A 19,729-nucleotide genomic window follows, 5' to 3' on the forward strand; every position below is an offset into this window, starting at 1 on the left:
GATCATTGCTGAATGTGGAGATGGTGTATGCATGTCCAGTTGTTTTGGTTGCAATGTTGGAGTCTGCGCAAAGGATCAGGTAGGTTCCAATTCTGGGTACAAACCGCTGCACTGGTCTCCATGGGGAATCACAAATCGGGCGGGTCCACCGATTGAACAGATAGCGTAATTGGGTTCATGCAGCGCTGAGTCTCGTACCTTCAAGATTGTAGAAGGTTGACGATGGTGAACGGAGATGAACCGCCAAGGACTGCAAATGGATGCGAGAGGCGCGAGAAACATGAACGGCAAGTCCACGACGATGGGGTCCTCCGTATGTACATGGCCAGATGTGTGCGTCTCACCTTCACCGAAAGCTCGTATAACAAGGCCGACAGTAGTAAAAGACGAGTACGAAATGAGAAAAAGGGTGGCTGTGTCCTGTCATCAGCTTCTAGTATCGTCAGGCCCGGCCCCATCTGTTAGAGCTTTCAGTGGTTCGCCTAATTAACCCCTGGTCAACCACATTCCTTCCGAGACCCGAGTTGTGCCCCAGAGGGACAGGCTGACCACTGCAGGGCGTGCAGAGACTCCAGAGCCTACCAGAAAGCCTAGGTAGGTACCATTTCTGGCCTACCACCACCTCGTAACCAGGATCTGCAGCCAGTTGGCCAAGCGTCCCAAACACGCGCGCCTTATTATGACGCTCCCCTCTTCGTCCGAAGCATGATTTCCATCTCTCCCTGGCCTGTTGTTTCCCTGAATGGCTGGCGTTCTCCGACACAAATCAAGACATCATCAACGCCTTTCCCCCGTCCCCGACACTCGTTCACCCTACTATATGCAACAACAATAACAACAGCCCGATCCGAGTCAGCTGGTTGCATTTACAACACCATTTGGGTTTTTTTTGGTGATTCTGCGTCTTGATCTCCTCGGTCGTATTTCTTTCGCTTTTTAATTCTAATTGCCCTTCCTGTCTACTTACCTATCCTGCTCGGACATGTGCGGACCCGCTCCATTTGCCGGTCTCGCCATCTAAGCTGGAACATTTCACCATTCACACATACGTCGATCAATCGAGGCCGACGACTTTACACCACGACTTAATCATCGAAGGAGGAAATTTTATTTAGGCTTGCAGGTGGCCCTTCGCTGCCTTTTTCCCACCAGGATGGTGTCCTTCGGTTCAACGCTCGTTCTCCTTTCCGGCCTGGTCGGGCTTACCACCGCCCAAGCCAACCCCCAGTCCACCAAATTGCCTTCTCGCGTCTTGGAGTCTACGTCGCTCGTCACTTGCCAGGAGAACTCCGGGTTCCAAGCGTCCAAGTTCCACGTCATCTTCAACCCCGAGTCCGGCAAAATCAATGTCGACCTGATCGCAACATCGTCCATCGAAGGAAATGCCGTCTTCGATGTTCAGGTTTCTGCTTACGGATACCCTATCCAAACGCTCATCGTCAACCCGTGCGATGTTGGCTTCAGAGGTCTCTGCCCCATGGTGTCGGGTAGATTTGGAGACAACCCTTTCAGTGTAGACGTCCCCAAGGATGCCCTCGGCAAGATCCCCGGAATCGCATACACCTTCCCGGACTTGGACGCGAAGGTCAGAATCTTGGTCAACATGACTAGTGGTGATCGCAACGGCCAAACAGTTGCCTGCCTCGATGCACGTATTTCCAACGGCAAAACTGTCGATTTGATCGGCGTCAAATGGGCATCTGCCGTCGTCGCCTTTCTCGCGCTCATGTCGTCTGCTGTGATTTCCGGCTTAGGTTATACCAATGCGGCGTCTCACGTCGCTGCCAACGCCGTGTCGCTTTTCGGATATTTCCAGGCTCAAGCCATGGCCGGCCTTTGCGGCATGCCGCTTCCACCTATCGTACAGGCGTAAGTTTATCAGTAACCTGACTTGCGACAATAGCGATTACTCGTTTGTGTATGCACGGTATAATTGAAAACGGGCTGACGGTGCTTATAGGTGGACTCAGGATTTCCAATGGAGCATGGGTCTTGTTAAACTTACTTTCATGCAGGATATCTTCACATGGTATCAACGATCCACCGGCGGAGAAGCGTCGCGATTACTCGACACACTTCGTTCAGTTTCAGTGGCAGTCCAAAAGAAGCGGTCTTTGGTCGAGGAACCTGCTGCCAAGGTCATGACCCGTGCCGCTGCTATGATGCCTCGCTCCGCGCAAAACGCTGCTCGCAGTCTAACCAAGCGCGCCAATGTTGCTACCGCCTCGGGCAGCTACGTTGTCTATGGTATCCAGCGAGCTGGATTCCAGGCCAAGATCGAGTCGACCAACATCTTTATGACCGCTTTGATCATGTTCTGCGTCATCATGGCCTTCACCATTATTGCTGTTGTGGCATGGAAGGGTCTCTGCGAAGTTCTCTTCAAGAAGAGCAACAAGTTCAGCGACTTCCGGAACGGCTGGAAAGTTGTGTTGAAGGGTATCCTTTTCCGCATTACCCTGCTGGGATATCCTTTGATTGCCGTCTTTTGCCTTTGGGAGCTGACCCAAAACGACTCCCCCGCTGAGATGGTTCTTGCTGTGGCATTCTTCCTGCTTATTACTGCCAGTCTCGTATGGGCCACTTGGACCGTCATGCGGATCGCAAGGCGCTCAGTGGCACTCTTCAAGAACCCGGCCTATACTCTTTTCTCGGACCTCACAACTCTCAACAAATGGGGTTTCCTATACATCCAATATCGTGCGTCGGCCTACTATTTCACTTTCCCAGCCATGGTATACACCTTCGTGAAGGCTTGCTTTATCGCCTTTGGCCAGAAAAGCGGCGTGGCCCAGGCAGTTGGCCTGCTTTTGATTGAGGCCGGGGCTCTCATCGCCAACTCCGTTCTGCGACCCTGGATGGACAAGACAACAAACTCCTTCAACATTGCCATATCGTTCTTCAACTTTTTGAACGCCGTCTTCCTGCTTATTTTCACTTCTGTCTTCGACCAGCCACCTCTGATGACAGGTATAATTGGCATCCTCTTCTGGATCTTCAATGCGGCTTTCACCCTTGTACTTCTTCTAATGATCATCATTACGACCGGACTCCTTCTGTTCAAGAACAACCCAGACGCTCGATACCAATTCATGGCTGACGATCGCACCTCATTCATGAAGTCTGGCACCAACTTGAATACATACAATGAACTTGATGCCCTGGCTGCTTCTGCCCGTGCGGGCGGTGGCGAGAAGCCAGCACCAGGCTCCGGATTGGACTTGGACGATGAATCGTACGAGGCTACGCAATCCGACAGACTCCGTCCCGGCGCAAATAGCCCGAGCGATGGCGGACGCCCGTCTACAGATGCGAGGGCGCACCAACAACACGGTCTTCTACATCATGAAGAACGCGGTGTAAGCCCTAACCCCGGCGCACACAATTCCAGTCCAGCTGGCCCAGGAGTTCCAAAAACCTCCTCGTGAGTATAGCCCAGTGCGGAACACTGATAGGGATATCCTATTAACTTTGACAATGCAGCCCTTGGCAACGGGGAGCTGGCTATGAACATTAGACCCAAATCAATGTAAAAAGGGAACAAATCGACAACAAGAGAAAAAAAAAGACTATCAGAAAATGCTCGCCCATGTCCATATCCGTTCAACTTGGCCCGTATCTTGTGTCAGCAGACACCAGCTTCTTGCCTAGTGGCTGGCATGTCATGTCCATCATGGTTCACGTTTTTATCGTACGGATAATGGGTACATGGAATGTCTCAAATAATGGGTAAAGCTGGAACGCTGGAAACCCGGTTAGGCGAGTGGAAGCAAACATACTGTTTCACACCTCACGTTCAGCCACGGCCTGCAGTGCACGGCTGTCTAGGCATATCGGTAGTCGTGGTTTTAGGATGTGAAAGTCGCCATCAAGCTTCCTTGTAGCGGAATGAGCATGTTGGCAGACAGACAGGCAGCAAATCATCATCATCATCATTCATGGACGGCGTTACCCGTGGTCAGGCATAAGGGACATCATTATAGATTCAGGAGGGAGTTTTCACATTTTTATCGTTCATAAGCAAATAATACGATGGTTGACCATTGTTGGTATGTTCATACTTCCATGTATATATCAAACCATATTTTAGTGCTAAAACGAGCAAGGGCTTTGTTGGCTTGCAAAAAACAGGCAGTCATCAAGTGTTGAGAGGAATCATTCCTTGGCGTTGTTCCGCTTCGTGATACATGGACCCCTCAGTCAAGGAAGGCAAGCAGAGCATGTTGATGTGATAGTGCGACAGTTTTTCTTTCTTTCCTGATTACATCACACAAGATACCCACGCCCCATGCAAGTATCGGTCATATTAAAGCAAGAGATCTGTTGATGCATATCTGCAGGCCACTTGCTTTACAGAGCCAGGAGATTCACCGGTCAATAGCGTCCTGACTTGACCAATGCCTGTCGGGCTCAAGCATGTATTGATATGGAGAGACGCATAGGGAGTTTGACAGTTTCATGAATGACAGGGAACGCGGTACATATGATGAAGCACAAGCAAGCTGCTACTATTATTTAGGTTACTATAACTTAGATACGGAGCAACGCTGCTGCAAGGGAAATGGATAAAAAGCTCATATTCGGTTGCTCAACCCCTTTTCGCCTGTTGATGTCACGATTATAACACTTTTATTCTTCTTCTGTGGTTCGCGGCACAGCTCAAAGCGCCAAAAAATTCAATTGGACCCATCCGTACAAGGCCCGTCTCCCGCGCTTATATACCTAGGTAGTTCACCCACGTGCCAGCTGTTGAAGCATCTCAAAACCATATGAAGTTTCCGGCCTCTTTCGTCACGAGCTGGTGCTCTCCTTGCGAAGCATCTCCGAGACATCGGCGTCGATACCGTCTTCTCCCAGGTCCGGAAAGTCGTCGGTCGTATCCAGTCGCCGTTTCTTAGACCCGTCGGGACCTGTAGGGACTGATTTGAACTGGGAGGCGAGGCTCGACAGCATCTCAATGCCCGGGGCAGCGGGTGGTGGCGTTGGCTGGGTCTGATGTTCCTGGAACGCGGGCTCTTGGGAGGGGAAGTCGGGCGACCACTCCGGGATAGGGGCCGCCGGAGCCTGCTGGGGAGCTGCCTCGGGCTCCGGGGTGAGTTCCTCAATCTCGGGTCGATCAGGCTCCTGCATCTGCTGATCATGATTGCCATTCGACGGGGCAATCTCCTCATGAGAAGAAAGGCCCTGCATGATGGCGAACTCGACATCGGTCTTCTTGGTCTCCACCTCGACCTTGCGTCTCTTGAAAGTGTTGAGCTGATCTTCCTCGGCGACCAGAGCAGCCTTGTTAGAGCCCAGGATCTTCTGGAGCTCGTCCACCAGCGCTTTGCGGGCCTCGACACATTGGCCCACCGCACCCTCGGCATTAGCGAGCGTCTTAACCAGCCCGTTCAGGCGGGCGGCGTAGACGGGTGCGGATGGAACCGTAGCGCCGGGCTCCATCAACTTGCTGTATTCGGAGTTGGCGGTGGTGATGGATGTCTTCGTTGACAAAAGCAGCTTGGAGACATCTGCCTGGGGCTTGGCGAGTGAGGCCAGCTCCGACGGCAAAGAGGCAGAACCGCCAAAGATGGAGCCTCCGAGGGCAGGACGTCCACTGCCTCGGGCCTTCTCAAGCTCTGTAGCAACGAGTCAGTCCAGGGCCTACTTGGAAACTGGGGAGTAGGATGTTGTCAGACTTACCTTGTATGCGAGCTTCTACCGCCGCTTGGATAGGCTCTTCGAAGACACCACGGTCTCGCCAGACTGCTACTACTCTCTGGATGCGTTGCTGCACCTCGGAGGGAGCTCCCTTGTAAGCCGTAGAGGCAGCTTCGGCAAGGACAGGTGCAAAGGCAACCAGGAAATCTTCCTTGTGGCGCACTTTGGATTGCTGGCAGACCTCTGCAAACCACACATGTTAGTAACCGCATTCGTAACCGCAGGGCAAATACAACATAGAGCCAAACGAAGAGGCCAACATGTGGCGAAGACATTATAGAATTCGCACTTACCATTAGCCAGGTAGATCAGGTTAAGTCTCTTATGGCTCGTTGAGTCCTTGAGGCGCTGCAGCCATATCTGCACAGTGCGCTCAGCATGTCGTCTAGTAGGGTGAAGTGAGGTCAGTGATTTGGCCGCATGTCGATACGGAGTGACATCAAGCAGTAGTTATGGAACTCACCTATGGAACATGATCCATTGGGCTACAGTGACTATACTGTCCTGGGTCTCGCACAGCGTCGAGAGCTTGGCAAGAACGGCGTCGTCGGTGTAAGACATGATGAAAGTGGTGATGGTGTGTTATGGAGGTGTTACGCAGTCCTTTAACGAGTAGTTTGCTTTCCAGGTTGGATGCGGGCGATGAAGAGAGTGGCGCAGCCAAACAGCAGTGGAAAGTGAGGTGCAATCCAGGGGAGACTGCAGTTGTGGGCTGGGCTGGTTGCTGGTATCTACTTGTGTACCGGGGGTTGACAGTGTTGGTGGTTGTTGGTGTGGACTTCAGTTCAGACAGATCAAGATCAATCATCTACATGCGGAGCTGGCTGCAACAATCTGCGCTGGTGGCCCGGTCTGAAGCTAGGTAGACTGGCTGGCTAGATATTTGTGATGTTGGTGTGAGCCAGCTAGAGGCGTCCACGTCCACGTCCAAAACGCACTCACACACAAACACCGGAGCTGGGTTTGAGTGTAGGTAGTTGAGATGATGATGTAGGATCCTGATGCTCTCAAGCACTCCAACTTCACAAATTTGCAGGATATTTAGATGACCGATTATTCTGATTCTGAAGCAGGGTGGGATTGGATGGGAAAGGCCTTCTGGACACCGGAAGGAGGATGGGAAAGTTGGACAACAATTGAATGAATGTCAAATGTCCTGGAGCTGGCATGCGTCGAATGGAACACACGACACACGCTCGCGCAGGAGCTCCAAAGCCAACCTTAGCAAACAGGTAGCTTGGGCTAGGGCCCAGTTTGGTTTATCTTATCGCCCAATCAGTTCGTCACCTTGCCTTATCGGCCTACATGTACCGTCGCGTTAGGGAGGGAGGGACGATTTATGCATGCTGTAACCCGGGAATAGGAGAATTATTCAGCCGATTGTACATCGCTGGGCAATTACAGGCCCCCTGCGCATGCTCAGCGGGCAATCAACAATCAATTAGGAGCTAAGGAGGTAGGTACCTGGCAATTGCTAGGTAGCAGCAGCAGCAGCTTAGGCCAAGCAACCAGTCGCAAGCGGTAAACTGGCCTTGCGACGACAGCGCAGTCGTCCACTGTAGGTACCTTGTCATTCAATGCCTTGAGGTAGCAGCAACCTGGAATAGTCGACCTTCAATTCGTATTCTCGTCCTAGATTGTTCCTTCCTATCATCAACTGCCCCAATTTCAAACAGAAAGGAAGCAGGCGAATTCCATTACACTTTACGTGCCACACTCATTTCAATCACCTTACCCTTCCCGCTTCACACCTTCCCACCCCCAACAACCATGGCGGACAGATTCCCGTCGCTGGACGACTTCGACTCGGGTGGTAAGGCACCACAACTCCGTAGGCCCAGTGCGATGCGGTACTAACCTATCCATGTTATAGCCCAGACCGATGTTAAGGGAGATGTCGAATCCCCATCAGCCGACGACTTCCTAGCACGTGAACGGGCCCTTCTCGGTGACGATGCGACCCAATTCGCGACCAGCAACGACTCCGCCGCCTTCCAAGACGCATCTGACGACTTGCTGGGCGGAGGCGGCGATGGCGAGAATGCGCAGTTCGAGAGCCAGTTTCCCGATCTCAGCGCCAGCAACGAGGTAAGCCTGAATGCATTGGATCACGAATTCCGCCATGAGTATCAACTGACACGGGTTGTCCACTGAATAGCAAGTTGCCCCTGGCGGTGCGATTACTGCCCCCTCGGTAAACTACAGCTCCGGATACGCAGCCGCCACCGCCGAGGAGGAGGAGGAGCCCGAGGTCATCAAGCAATGGCGCGAGAAGCGTGATGCTTCCAACGCCGAGCGCGCCGAGCGGTTCGCTGCCCAGAAGGCCGAGACCGTCAAGGAGGCCCAGCAGAACATTGACGACTTCTACGAGAACTACAACAACAAGAAGGAGAAGACCATTAACCAGACGCGTAAGGAGGCCGAGCAGTTCATGGCCAGCAGAGACGACACTACCTCGGGCGGCACGAGCTGGGAGCGTATCTCGAAACTGGTTGATGTGAGCGGAAAGGGCCCGAAGGGAGGCGCTGCCGGGTCGGGCAAGGAGCGCTTCCGTGAGATGCTGACGAGCTTGCGAAAGGACGAGAAGGCACCTGGCGCCGAGGGCTACTAAGCCCCCTGGCGTTGATGCTGCACATATTCGACCTGCCAGTTCGAGGAATGATCTTTGTTGGCATTTGGCCTGGACCATACGGATCATCTTTCTCGACTTGGTCAAGTCGTCCCCCCTGTATTTTAGATACACCTACAATTGGTGGAGAGTTCATGGAGTAGTGCAGGCGTAATGAGATATGGCTCGGATCACACACGCACGCTCTCATCGCGAGGTCGATGCAATGCTTGTGAATCCGAATGGTTTAGACAAATGATTCGTTCGTGTGATTGTAGTCTATTTGGTCCTCCTATCGACACAAAACAGTCGTCTCTCCCCGCTTCCTCTGCAACCCAGCATATTCTATGCACACATTCTAAGCAGCTGTGCTCTAGTTCTTGCCAAACCAGGTGTTGTAGCCCGCGGCCTTGCGGCCCAACATGTACAGGGTGGCTATATCTGCTGTTAGTTCCAATTGCTCGTTTTATCCCGGGGAATTCGGACATACCGCCGAAGGTTCCCCAGAGGGCGGCCTGGTAGGGGAGGAACATGATGTTGCTTCGGGTTCCCTAAATACTGTGTCAACCTCCGTGTTCCCTTTTGCCAACTGGCGGTCCGCGGCATCTGAATGCGCGCATATGGGCAACGTACGATCCTCCAGAGACGGGTGTGCTGCTTGTAGGCAGACTGGTAGAACTTCTGGTGCTCGGGCACACGGTTGGGGGCGTCGACGAAACTAGAGAACGGCATGGGTCAGCCTGAGAAACGCGACAGTGTTGACGAGGTCTTCGCTGTGGCGGAGGGTGAGACCACGGTCGGGCGGCCACGGTCGGGAACTGTCGACGGCGGCGAGCCCAGGCTGCGCCATTGGGCAAGGAGGACCCGATGGGTCAATCGAGCGGAGGGGTTTCTGGCTACTCACCCCATCTTGAAGGTTGTTGCGGTAGTGTGTGACTGGCGGGACGAAGGAATTCGGCGATTGAAGGTGGTGGTTGCTATTGAGCTGCTATGGAGGAAGCTTGAATGACTGAACTCGAAGTGGTTCGATAGCCCCACTCCCACTGAATGACTAAGCTGGGAGAATAGCCGAGTTGTTACCGACAGGGCCTTCCAGTTAATTTTAGGGACAAGGGACCGCCATGACGGCACGCTTGGCAGGCTCAAGAAGAAGCTGCAGGGGTGTGTGTGTGTTAAGGATAGCAGCTTCCTAGTGTGCCAATCGCAGTTCGAGAAATGTACTGCCCTCAAAATCCAAAAATTTGGAGAGAGAAGCTTGAACCCGCTCTGCATGCGACTCGACTTACAGTGATACAACAACAACAACAACGCATCGCTTCCCTTCCTTTCCTACTATTCCTCTCGCCAGAGCATGCTATGGTAGCCGCGTGATCAAATCTGGTTCCACGCCCGGTGGCAACGTAATGGGACGCAGTAATGCGATCGGCGAACCGAACCCTTCGAGATGTGAAGCTCCGACGTCCAGTTCCCAGCTTGCAGCCAACCCGCCACCTCACACTACCATCACGTCTGGCGCAACCAGTATACCGCCCCCATGATGCGCTCTCGACACCATGGAAACGGTGTATTGCGACAGCACCAGCAACGCTGGACATGACCGTGCCCGAACCATTTCCCATGCCCAGCGATAGACTCGCTTCTCGAAATCCAGCCGCCAACGACACCAAGAGTCTGTTGCAACAGAGCGCATCATTTGGGAAATGGCAGTGGCTTTCACTAAAGCCTGGTCGGCTGGCTATAGAATCGGATTTTTCTCGCACTGGGCCAGCCAGAAAATATCACCTGCCACTACAGGTAGACAACCTCGAGAACCAGAACGACTTCGGACTATGGTACTGCTTGCTGGACTATCTTCAGAGGCATCACGGCGACGAAGGCGTCCACAGGTTATGGAAAGGCATGTGGGGTCGCAAAGCACTCTACAGTACCGACAAGACTTCGTCACTGGTCTTCTGGCAGACTATCCTCGAAACTGCCCTCCGGTACGACAATGAGCAATTCCTCGAGAACATTCTGGTCTACGCAGAATGGATGAAGGAAATTCACAATAATGAATGGCCGAACCTCTACATGGGCATTCTGTCACACTATCTGCGCTCACATCAACATAGCAAAGCTTTGCAGTGGCACTTGCGCCTCACGCCAAACTTCCAGCCTTCTTCGAGCGAGTTCACAGGCCTGATAAAGCAATTCTGCACAGACAAGGTCCTCAATGATTCGGGAACACTTCCGCGTTTATACACCATAAGCCATGAACGGCACGTATACGACGCGGTGGTGCCTTACCTTTACGCCCTTGGATCATCTCAGTTGGCACGATTGTGGCACAAGACGTGCTTGAACGCTGGGGATGGCCCAACACTCTACGCGCCCGCTAAACCATTCCTGAGATACTTTGCGGGCTACTACCCCGAGAGCCGGCAACATTGGTCCGAACAAGAGCAGGCTGCTATGGACACGTTAGACCAACACAGCAGCTCCCAGCAAAATGCGGACGAGAACGAGAACGGTGATTTTGAGCAACTCGAAGTCTCCCGAGAGTTCATGAATCGCGTGCACGGGAGCACCTTTGGTTTCACTTCCAAATCGTACAATGACAAACTCGGTGCCCGGTGGTTTGCCAGTTCCTGGGTCAGCCTCGACACTGCCATTTCTGTTGTCTCAGCCTTGGGCATCCAGCAAATCGGCCCCCTCTCACTACAGTCAATCGCACTGAGAGATCCGAGCCCGGAGGGTGTTTTGAGGAGGATTGGCCATCTCCGGGACCTGGGAATTGTACTTCCTGAAACAAACTATGTGAAATCGATACAATATCTTGCCAAGATCCACGACGAAGAACTTCTCTTAGACCTTCTTCAATGCGATCTGCATCCAGATGTCTTCGACGACATAGAATTGCATTCCAAGTTGATGGACTCCAGTAGAGCGTCTGGCGATCTACGGACCTATAACATATTGCTTGCTACAAGACTGGCCACTTATGCGAGTTCAACCCATGCCTCTGCGAACACAATGCTGGCGGTTTCTCTCACTATGGAGGATCACTGGAACATTATCCGCGTTCTCGGTGATATGTTTCATTGGAAAATCAGCGTGGAACCAGAGCATGTGGGAAAATTATTTGAACTGATGCAGGCCAATGCTCCTATGCATCCTTCTGAGGGAATCAAGCAAGACGACCCACGTCGCTCTTTCAAGATCTTACCGTCGCCGGATGATGTGAGATTCTGCCAGGCTTTGTTGTGGACATTGCGTCGGATGGATGTTCCGATTCCTGCTCGTATCAATAAGCAGCTTGTCATTTCTCTTGGGCGCCAGGGCAAGATGCAGCTCCTTCTTCCGGTCATGCGCGATCTCATCAACTACTATACAAAGCGGCAGAGTGCACGACCTGGTTTTATACCTGTCGCTGTCTGCGATCTGCCCAAGGCCATGACGCGACCGCTTGGCGGTGTACGGAAGCTCTTGGGCGTCTATATACCAATTGACACGCCGGCTGAGCGGCCGCATCATCCACTCTCGCAGATTTTCACCCCCAGGGTTGTGGCGTCGTTGATTCGGTGGTCGTTCCGCAAGATCCCGGAGAGCAATACCAAAGCGCCTTTGCTGCAGCTGCAGAAGAAGCGCCTATCGCCTGGTTTCGAGTTCGTCCGCGTCATTGCCGTCTTGCGCACGCTAAAGGACGTAGGCATGAATATGAACGCGTCCACTATCCGAAAAGCCATCATTCTCCGACTTGCCGAGCTGTACGGGGGCGTCGAGCCCCTGAAAAAGTCGACGAAGTCGGTGCGTCGTCGGAACCGTCTGAGCCTGATCCAGGCCAAGCGGATGTGCGACGATGCCTGGGGGATGACGAAGGACAATCGCTGCTTCCCGGCCTCGAAGAGCTGCAGCGGGAAATCCAGAAGCTGGATGTGTACAACGAAAACTGGAATGAGGAGCTGTGGATGAGGGTCGAAGAGCGCGTAAGGAGAAAGCAGATGCTCCAGCGCAAGAGATCAGGCCATCATGATAATGTACCATATTAGAATATATATACCCCTATCTCTTTTTACTCCTAAATGCACGTGTATACTACGCTCTCTTGTGTCCCTTCATGAAGGGGAGCTACTGCATAGGTACCCACGTGACTGCGGCGCAGGCATCGCTCTGGCCTCTCTACTTCAACATTGAGACCTTGTTCGTCAACCCCTCATCTATTGGTTGTTTTGACCCCCCATGATTTGACGGAATTGCCTGCCTGTATCTAGCCGGGAAGAATAATATGTTGGCATCCGGTGTATGTGGTGCGCAGGCGGTGACAATCTTGAGGAGCTCGGCTTCCTACTTCCACATACAGGGGCTTACGCCGTATAAGCATAATGCTGTCATGGACTGATCTGGGCTGCCGGGCAGAAGCTTTGTGCCACCAGGACAGGAGGGCAAGCAAGGGCAAGACTATCGACAGCTTACCATAACTGCATCTTCAGCCCTGGATTATATTTGGCCAGCGGAGTTTGCTCCATTACGCCGATACGGCATAGGGGTAAGCCACACATTACACGGCATACCATAAGTATACAGTAACGGTGTAGTTGAGTTCCACAAGGCTCTCGAGTACTCACCCAGGGATGGTACGTGGGGGTTGTGTCCCTGCCAATGTGCCCTGGAACTCCTCTTATTGGCGGATCTCTGCGTGAATCAACTTGAGGTCAAGACACCGCACTATCCACGCCACCGACTGCCTGGTTGGGGTGGGTTTAGCCATATAGCTGGGCTGGAGCGGCACAGTGCCTGCCGGATCTAGTTCGTCTGATCCGGCCTTGCTGCTGTCTCGGAGGGGAGGAGACGACTCGCATATTTCCGCTATAAGCAGGACCCGCGCGCGTGCTCTCTGGGGTAGTGGTCTTGTCAAGGGGGCATGTCCATGTGGTTATTGGGACCTGGGTCGAGCTGAACTCCTGTGTCATCATGCTCCCATCATTGTTCTGTCATTGGCGTCGAAGCGGTCTCATCTAGACCTCTCAGAGCCCTGGGAAGGGATAGCAGTCGGTGATTTTTTCCGCTTCCTGCTATGGGCAGAGCCGCACCCCTCTTGCTCGTCCCGCCTCTCCACACTCATCGTTGGGTTTGTTTCCGCGATGAACACGGCATTACTGCTCGACATTTTCTACAAAAGCAATCTGAGACTATGCCGTGTCATCCTGTCAATAATGCATTCAAGCCCTACGATGAGGGTTGAGAATGGCCAAGGGGAGGAGGAGGAGGAGGAAGGAGGACGGGGGAGGTATAAAGTCGGTGTTGGCCTCGCTATGAAGCATTGAGGCAGGTTCACGGACACTGTAGTTTTGAGCTCAACGATAAACAAGGAATCCCTATAATATCACTACCAGTGTGCGATTTTCTTTGTTCTTTCCCTCGTGTCTGGCGATGTCTTCTTCAACAATCTGTCACCGAAACGGGTACGTGATCGTCCGATTCATCTAGCATGCGTCATGATTTTGGTGGAATGCTGCTAATGCTACTCTTATTGCGTGAGATATAGGCAATGCCCACGCAAGCACTCCCACCATATATCCAGGTTGACTGCTTCCTCCTCCTCGGCCTCTGCCTCCGCCGCTGCCGCTGCCGCTGCCGCCTCTTCGTCCCAGCCGACTACAGCGAGGAAGAGCAAGAAAAATAGCAAGAACAAGAGCAAGAGCCACTGCCTCCGTGTATATCTTCAGCAGCCGGAAAGCCGGCTCATCGTCAAGTCCAACGCAGGAACTACTGCGGTGGCGGCAGCGGCATCTCATGCGATCTCCAAGGCTTCTTCAGAAGCGAAGATGAGCAGGGATATCAAGAAGATCATGGGGCCATTCGAGAGAGGATGAAGGATCGGTACAGGGGAGGGGAGGGGAGGGAAGGAAGCGGGGTAGGTTGCTGCTGCTGCTGCTGCTGCTGGCTGCCGCTGGCGCCTGGGCTTTCCGATATAGTCGACGTGCATGTACACTACAGTACACCTTTAGAGGGCGAAAGGCGATGGCGAAGGCAACCGAGCTAGCATTTCAGCTATTTTTTTTCTCGTTAAAATTTATAAATAAAACGGAACCGCGAAGCGGCGGAGTATTACTAATTAACCGAAATAATATGCACGATATTTTTTTACCTAAGTATGATCATAAGAACCGAGAGGCACGAGATATTGGTGCATGGGCCCAGACGCAGACAAACCCCCACGCCTTGGTCAGCAATTGCAAACTGATGGGCCCAGCCCGGTACCGATGACAGGTCTCGATTTGGTGCTGTTCCAGCGCGTGTATATGTACCGGAAAACTCAATCTAAGGCTCGCATGAGGGACCCTGGGCAGCCTGGGCTGATGGTGCGAACTCGCGTTACACATGGAGAAACGCCACTGCAGGTCGTGTCGGCGGCCTACCCCTTTTCTTTTGGGGAAGAAGCCGAGAGAAACTTTCACCTGCACTGCTGATTCGGCAGTAGGGGAGGGGTCTACCCAGCCTGGGCTGTCCCTTTCTTTCTTTTTTCCCCTGCATCCTGCTTCATCTTACATATTGGCCAGAGGAAAAAAAGCCGTTGCGACCCGAGATGAAGCTGTCCCTCCCCTCCTCTCTCTCTCTCTATGTGGCGTGCTATCCTTGCGTCCCCTCCTTCCTCCCCAGCAAGCCCCCCAGCAAGCCACCGAGACCTTTCCACGCCGCGGGCGGCGGGACCAGCGGAAAACGTGCTAGTGGGAAATCCCATCAGGCTTTTGAGACGGACTATATCGAGTCCTCCCCCTGTACCATATGCAGAGACACTGGCACACCCGTCGACGTGACAAGTCTACTCGCTGGAATACTTGCTGGAACCCCACGTGCCAAGAACGCCCTACCTGGATTCGAGATTCGGCTGCCAGGTCTTTTCTGCGCGTGCTTGCATTGGCCAGCCGGCGGCGAAACCAGATAGATATGTACCTCATGCCCCGACGGCGGGTGTTGGTATACGCTGGTCGTTGCTCATCTCGTACTCGGGAGACTTCCCGGTCCAATAGGTTCATCCAAGCCTCTCATGTGTCGTATCGTATCGGGTCTTGATATCAGCCATAGATACCTCTAGGTTGGGACCAACCAGCAGAATGGGTAATGAATCGCACGATAGCACCCTTGCCCTGACTCACACGCCCTTCTGATGCTCATTGCGGCTGCTTTTTATGATGAAGAATGACGAAACAGCGACACTCTCGATAGCCCAGCAGGTGGCTGGCGATCATCCCCAAGCCAAGCCTGACCACACATCCCATCAAGCGTCCATCGTCCAGTCAACTTCCACTTACTTCCTTTCTTGCTAGTAAGACATACGCACGACTATCACAGCGAACGTCCTCGCTCACCGCGACTCGCCGGCTCTTGATCAGGTTCCTTCCAATGGTATGGGTCTTCTCGATGCTCGTAGCGGAAGCTGGGACCACCGAAACCACCCATCTCTTGATACCCAAGCCGGATGCGTCCATCTTCACCGGCCCAGATTCTGGGCGGGGAAGATCCAGTAGTCGATCAGTTCTTTGTCTACGCCTGCTGCCAGCAAGTAACGCCCTGATTACGTGGAGGATGGGGAAGGAGATGGCTAACATACCTACTTCACTGACACTGACACTGAGACTGCTCGAGATCTGGCGAATCGAGCTTATCTTATAGCTACGACCACAATCCGCCCGGCAAGATCGAATGCTAACAAGGAAGGTCATGGACTCTAGTCCACTGACGAAGACAGGCCTTCTGGTCTGAGTGTACGCATAGCGAGAGGGGAAGCAGTCATGTCATCTTGGATTGGTGGCATTAGGATGGTGGACAGGCTCGGCAAGCCGATCGGGATACCGAGGTGGCATGCCGTGCCTGCTATGACGAAGACGTGCAGCGCGTCTTGTTCTTTCTTATATTGGGCTCGGAATTAGGGAATGCTTAATCGGAGCCAATTTTACCCGTGTCGATCCGAATATTCAACCGGCTGCCCATTCTGGTCTGCTTACTTCACTTACTAGGCAGGCACAGGACGACAATAATATAATTATTTGGAGATGGTTTCAATTCCCATCGGTCCCATTGAGGTTCATAACGTGGGCAATGAGTGGCATAAGACATGAGTGTGCCGAGGCAGTAGCCATTGACGGTTCGACTGCTTCCCGCTAGAATCCCGCGCAACCCCAGCGGACATTTTGGTGTGTGTGTGTGCGGAGAGCGGTTGGGGAAGCTGCGGGGGGGGATTCGCGGGGAAGTGCTTACCATCATCTTCCCCCATGGATGGTCCACTTGCCGAACAAGATAACAACAACCCAAACCCAAGATGAAGCGTGATCGGGGAGGGGAGAGCGTTTTATTTTCCGTATTCTCTGCTATTTCCCAATGGATAGTATGGAGGATGTGTCAATTATGGTGATTTTTGTTTAATTCCTCTTTTCTTTTTCTCTCCCGCGTTTCTCGTTCGCTGTCAATCTTGTAAAAGTCAAAGTGGCCGGGGTGTCTTAGGTAGGAGCATCATATACTCCGGCACGGGCTCACAGCGTCCCACTGCGTTGCTGACCTGCATAAGTGTGCGATACCGTCCTTTATCCGCGGAACTGTCGGGGCCAGCACGTCTCTGGCGATAAAAGCACATGCTCATATATATACTCGAGTCATAACCTAGGATACCATCGCCATATCGGATCATTAGGTCCTCAGGATACAGCCGACGACGACGACGCCATGGCGGACGCTATACCGCGGAAGCTCTGGGAGCACCCGAACCCCCGGGACACGGAAATGTACAAGTTCATGCAGGAGGTCAACAGGAAGCACAACCTCAACCTGCAGGTATGTTACACTACTGCCCGTCGTCTATATAACCTTCAGCAGTTCTAGCTACAGTAAATAGGTAGCAATGCTGACTGACCTGCCTCTCGGACATATAGACATTCTGGGACTTGTATCAGTTCTCCGTCAACAAGCGGTCCGACTTCTGGTCCGACGTGCTGAGCTACTCGCCCGTCATCTACGAGGGCACGTACCAGCGCGCCGTCGACGAGAGCCGGCCCATCGACACCGTCCCGCGCTGGTTCGAGGGCGTCCGCCTCAACTTCGCCGAGAACCTGCTGTGGTCGCGCGGCCGCGGCGACCCTAGCGACCACCATGGCACCGTCGGCAAGGAGGACACCAAGATCGCCATGACCGAGGTCCGCGAGGGCAACTCGGAGACCCGGCAGCTGACGTGGTACATGTTCCGCAAGCTGACGGCCGAGTACGCCGCCGCCCTGCACGCGGGCGGCGTGCGCAAGGGCGATCGCGTCGTCATCGTCGCCGCCAACAGCATCGAGACGCTCATTGTCTTCGCGGCCACCACCTGGCTCGGCGCCATCTTCAGCAGCTCCTCCACCGACATGGGCGTCCAGGGCATACTGCAACGCACTGTCCAGATCAACCCTAGTGTAAGTGCTGCTTCGATGTTACTGGCCGTGGGTGTATATATATCGGTATGTACCTGAAAGCTAACCAAGAAAATCTTGATAGTACATTTTCATGGATGATGCCGCGCTTTACAACGGCAGACGGGTGGATCTTCGTGAGAAGATGACGGAGATCGAAGCAGGAATGAAAGGATGTGATCTATTCAAGGGCATCGTCTCTATCCGGCGGTTCCATGATGCACTGGACATCAGCAAAGTCCCTCGAGCTCAGACGCTGGATGACTTCCTCCGGAAACGCGCCGCCGGAACGCCGCCTATCGAAAGAGTCGCGTTCCACGACCCGTTCCTCATCTGCTACTCGTCAGGGACCACGGGTATCCCCAAGGCTATCACGCACTCGGTGGGCGGCGTGGTTCTCAACTTCTTCAAGGAGGGCATGCTGCACGAAGGCGTGACCTCCGACTCGGTCGGGCTCCAGTATACCACCACGGGTTGGATCATGTACCTCTCAAGTGTCGGTTACCTCATGTCGGGAGCTCGAGTGGTGCTTTATGATGGATCACCGTTCCAGCCCGATCTGCAGACATTTGTCAAGCTGGTCGGCGACCAGAAGGTGACGAAGCTGGGCATCAGCCCGAGGTGGATGCACGAGATCGCCAAGGCAGGCATATCGCCCCGGGAGCTTACCGACTTGTCCAACTTGCAAATTGTCACCTCCACCGGTATGGTCTTGTCGAATCAGCTCTTTGAGTGGTTCTACGAGAAGGGGTTCCCTGCGCATACGCAGCTTGGTAACATATCGGGAGGAACTGATATCGTGAGTACCGCCGAGCTACCTCTTTTACATAAGCACATCCAAGAATCAACTAACGAGACCAATAGGCTGGTTGCTTCGGTATCTGCAATCCTCTTACGCCCGTTTACGTAGGCGGAACTCAGGGACCCAGTCTCGGGACACAAGTCGCCATCTATGACTCCATGCTACCCAACGGACCGGGCCAAGAAGTCCCCCACGGAACACCGGGCGAGCTCGTCGCCACCTCCGCCTTCCCCAACGTGCCCGTCTGCCTCTGGGGCGACAAGACGCCCGTCGGCGTTCATGGATCCCGGTTCCACGCGGCCTACTTTGCGCGTTTCGACCACGTCTGGGCGCACGGCGACTTTGTGGTCATCCACCCGAAGACCAAGAACCTGACCTTCATGGGCCGCGCCGACGGCGTGCTCAACCCTAGTGGCGTCCGCTTCGGCTCCGCCGAGGTCTATTCGGTCCTCGAGAAACACTTTGCTGACCGCCTGGCCGACTCGGTCTGCGTCGGGCAGCGGAGGCCTCAGGATTCTGATGAGAGTGTCATGTTGTTCTTGCTTATGAGGCCCGGTCAGAAGTTCGACAAGAAGCTCGTCTACGATGTTAAAGAAGCCATTAAGCGGGATTTGTCGAAGCGGCATGTGCCCAAGTACGTCTTTGAGACGCCTGAGATACCGGTAAGTTTACATGTCAAGCCTTACTTATGTGCTCCTGAATGAGCGCATTCATCTGTTGCTTCTTTCTGGTGCTAACGTCAACCTATGCTATGTCATAGACTACCATCAATATGAAGAAGGTTGAGCTGCCGGTCAAGCAGATCGTCTCGGGCCAAATCATCAAGCCTAGCGGCACACTACTGAACCCGAAGAGCTTGGACTTTTACTATCAATTCGCAAAGGACGAGGTTCTGAAGGCCGGGAGGGAGAAACTGTAAGGAGTTAGGAGTTGTATCTGCTTGCAATAGAGTATCTTGTACTTAAGCTGTATACAATGCTGAAATAGATAGTCTGACATTTAGATGAAGTTTCGATAGAAAGATAGCGAACAGGTCAAATTTAACATCAATATCAACTCACTTTTGGGTCATACAAATTTAGTGATCCCGCGCGAGTGATCGCACACCTCTTCTCGTACCCTGCTTCAATCTTACAAATAGTCGGTCCAACCAGGTATCATGACGGAACCTTCATGGCGACCCCTTTCCTCTCCTCGTCCTCC

General features: G+C 53.3%; 8 protein-coding genes across 8 annotated transcripts; 6 read left to right on the forward strand and 2 right to left on the reverse strand.

Moving 5' to 3' along the window:
- Positions 1-1,153: 1,153 nt before the first annotated feature.
- Positions 1,154-3,517, forward strand: PG986_002098 (calcium- spray protein; the record flags this gene model as incomplete). The annotated part of the gene is made up of 3 exons (XM_066838320.1): positions 1,154-1,869; positions 1,961-3,424; positions 3,484-3,517. 3 exons carry the CDS (start codon positions 1,154-1,156, stop codon positions 3,515-3,517), a joined length of 2,214 nt encoding a protein of 737 aa, XP_066707213.1.
- A 1,274-nt stretch (positions 3,518-4,791) lies between these two features.
- Positions 4,792-6,261, reverse strand: PG986_002099 (uncharacterized protein; the record flags this gene model as incomplete). Its single annotated transcript, XM_066838321.1, has 4 exons — positions 4,792-5,618; positions 5,683-5,883; positions 5,994-6,085; positions 6,164-6,261. 4 exons carry the CDS (start codon positions 6,259-6,261, stop codon positions 4,792-4,794), a joined length of 1,218 nt encoding a protein of 405 aa, XP_066707214.1.
- Positions 6,262-7,470: 1,209 nt separating this feature from the next.
- On the forward strand, positions 7,471-8,311 carry PG986_002100 (uncharacterized protein; the record flags this gene model as incomplete). The annotated part of the gene is made up of 3 exons (XM_066838322.1): positions 7,471-7,513; positions 7,574-7,788; positions 7,859-8,311. The coding sequence occupies 3 exons, from the start codon at positions 7,471-7,473 to the stop codon at positions 8,309-8,311; spliced, it is 711 nt and encodes a 236-aa protein (XP_066707215.1).
- Positions 8,312-8,681: 370 nt separating this feature from the next.
- PG986_002101 (bacteriophage N adsorption protein A c-term domain-containing protein) lies at positions 8,682-9,217 on the reverse strand (the record flags this gene model as incomplete). Its single annotated transcript, XM_066838323.1, has 4 exons — positions 8,682-8,743; positions 8,799-8,859; positions 8,942-9,026; positions 9,213-9,217. 4 exons carry the CDS (start codon positions 9,215-9,217, stop codon positions 8,682-8,684), a joined length of 213 nt encoding a protein of 70 aa, XP_066707216.1.
- Positions 9,218-9,724: 507 nt separating this feature from the next.
- On the forward strand, positions 9,725-12,259 carry PG986_002102 (pentatricopeptide repeat domain-containing protein; the record flags this gene model as incomplete). Its single annotated transcript, XM_066838324.1, has 1 exon — positions 9,725-12,259. One exon carries the CDS (start codon positions 9,725-9,727, stop codon positions 12,257-12,259), a length of 2,535 nt encoding a protein of 844 aa, XP_066707217.1.
- Positions 12,260-13,717: 1,458 nt separating this feature from the next.
- Positions 13,718-14,160, forward strand: PG986_002103 (uncharacterized protein; the record flags this gene model as incomplete). Its single annotated transcript, XM_066838325.1, has 2 exons — positions 13,718-13,749; positions 13,869-14,160. 2 exons carry the CDS (start codon positions 13,718-13,720, stop codon positions 14,158-14,160), a joined length of 324 nt encoding a protein of 107 aa, XP_066707218.1.
- A 713-nt stretch (positions 14,161-14,873) lies between these two features.
- Positions 14,874-15,816, forward strand: PG986_002104 (uncharacterized protein; the record flags this gene model as incomplete). The annotated part of the gene is made up of 2 exons (XM_066838326.1): positions 14,874-15,183; positions 15,641-15,816. 2 exons carry the CDS (start codon positions 14,874-14,876, stop codon positions 15,814-15,816), a joined length of 486 nt encoding a protein of 161 aa, XP_066707219.1.
- A 1,192-nt stretch (positions 15,817-17,008) lies between these two features.
- PG986_002105 (Acetoacetate-CoA ligase) lies at positions 17,009-19,445 on the forward strand (the record flags this gene model as incomplete). Its single annotated transcript, XM_066838327.1, has 5 exons — positions 17,009-17,116; positions 17,215-17,727; positions 17,810-18,523; positions 18,589-19,188; positions 19,287-19,445. 5 exons carry the CDS (start codon positions 17,009-17,011, stop codon positions 19,443-19,445), a joined length of 2,094 nt encoding a protein of 697 aa, XP_066707220.1.
- Positions 19,446-19,729: the final 284 nt, after the last annotated feature.

The sequence above is a fragment of the Apiospora aurea genome (genome assembly GCF_038362705.1).
Source record: "Apiospora aurea strain CBS 24483 chromosome Unknown utg000001l_segment0_segment0, whole genome shotgun sequence".
Lineage (NCBI taxonomy): Eukaryota > Fungi > Ascomycota > Sordariomycetes > Amphisphaeriales > Apiosporaceae > Apiospora > Apiospora aurea.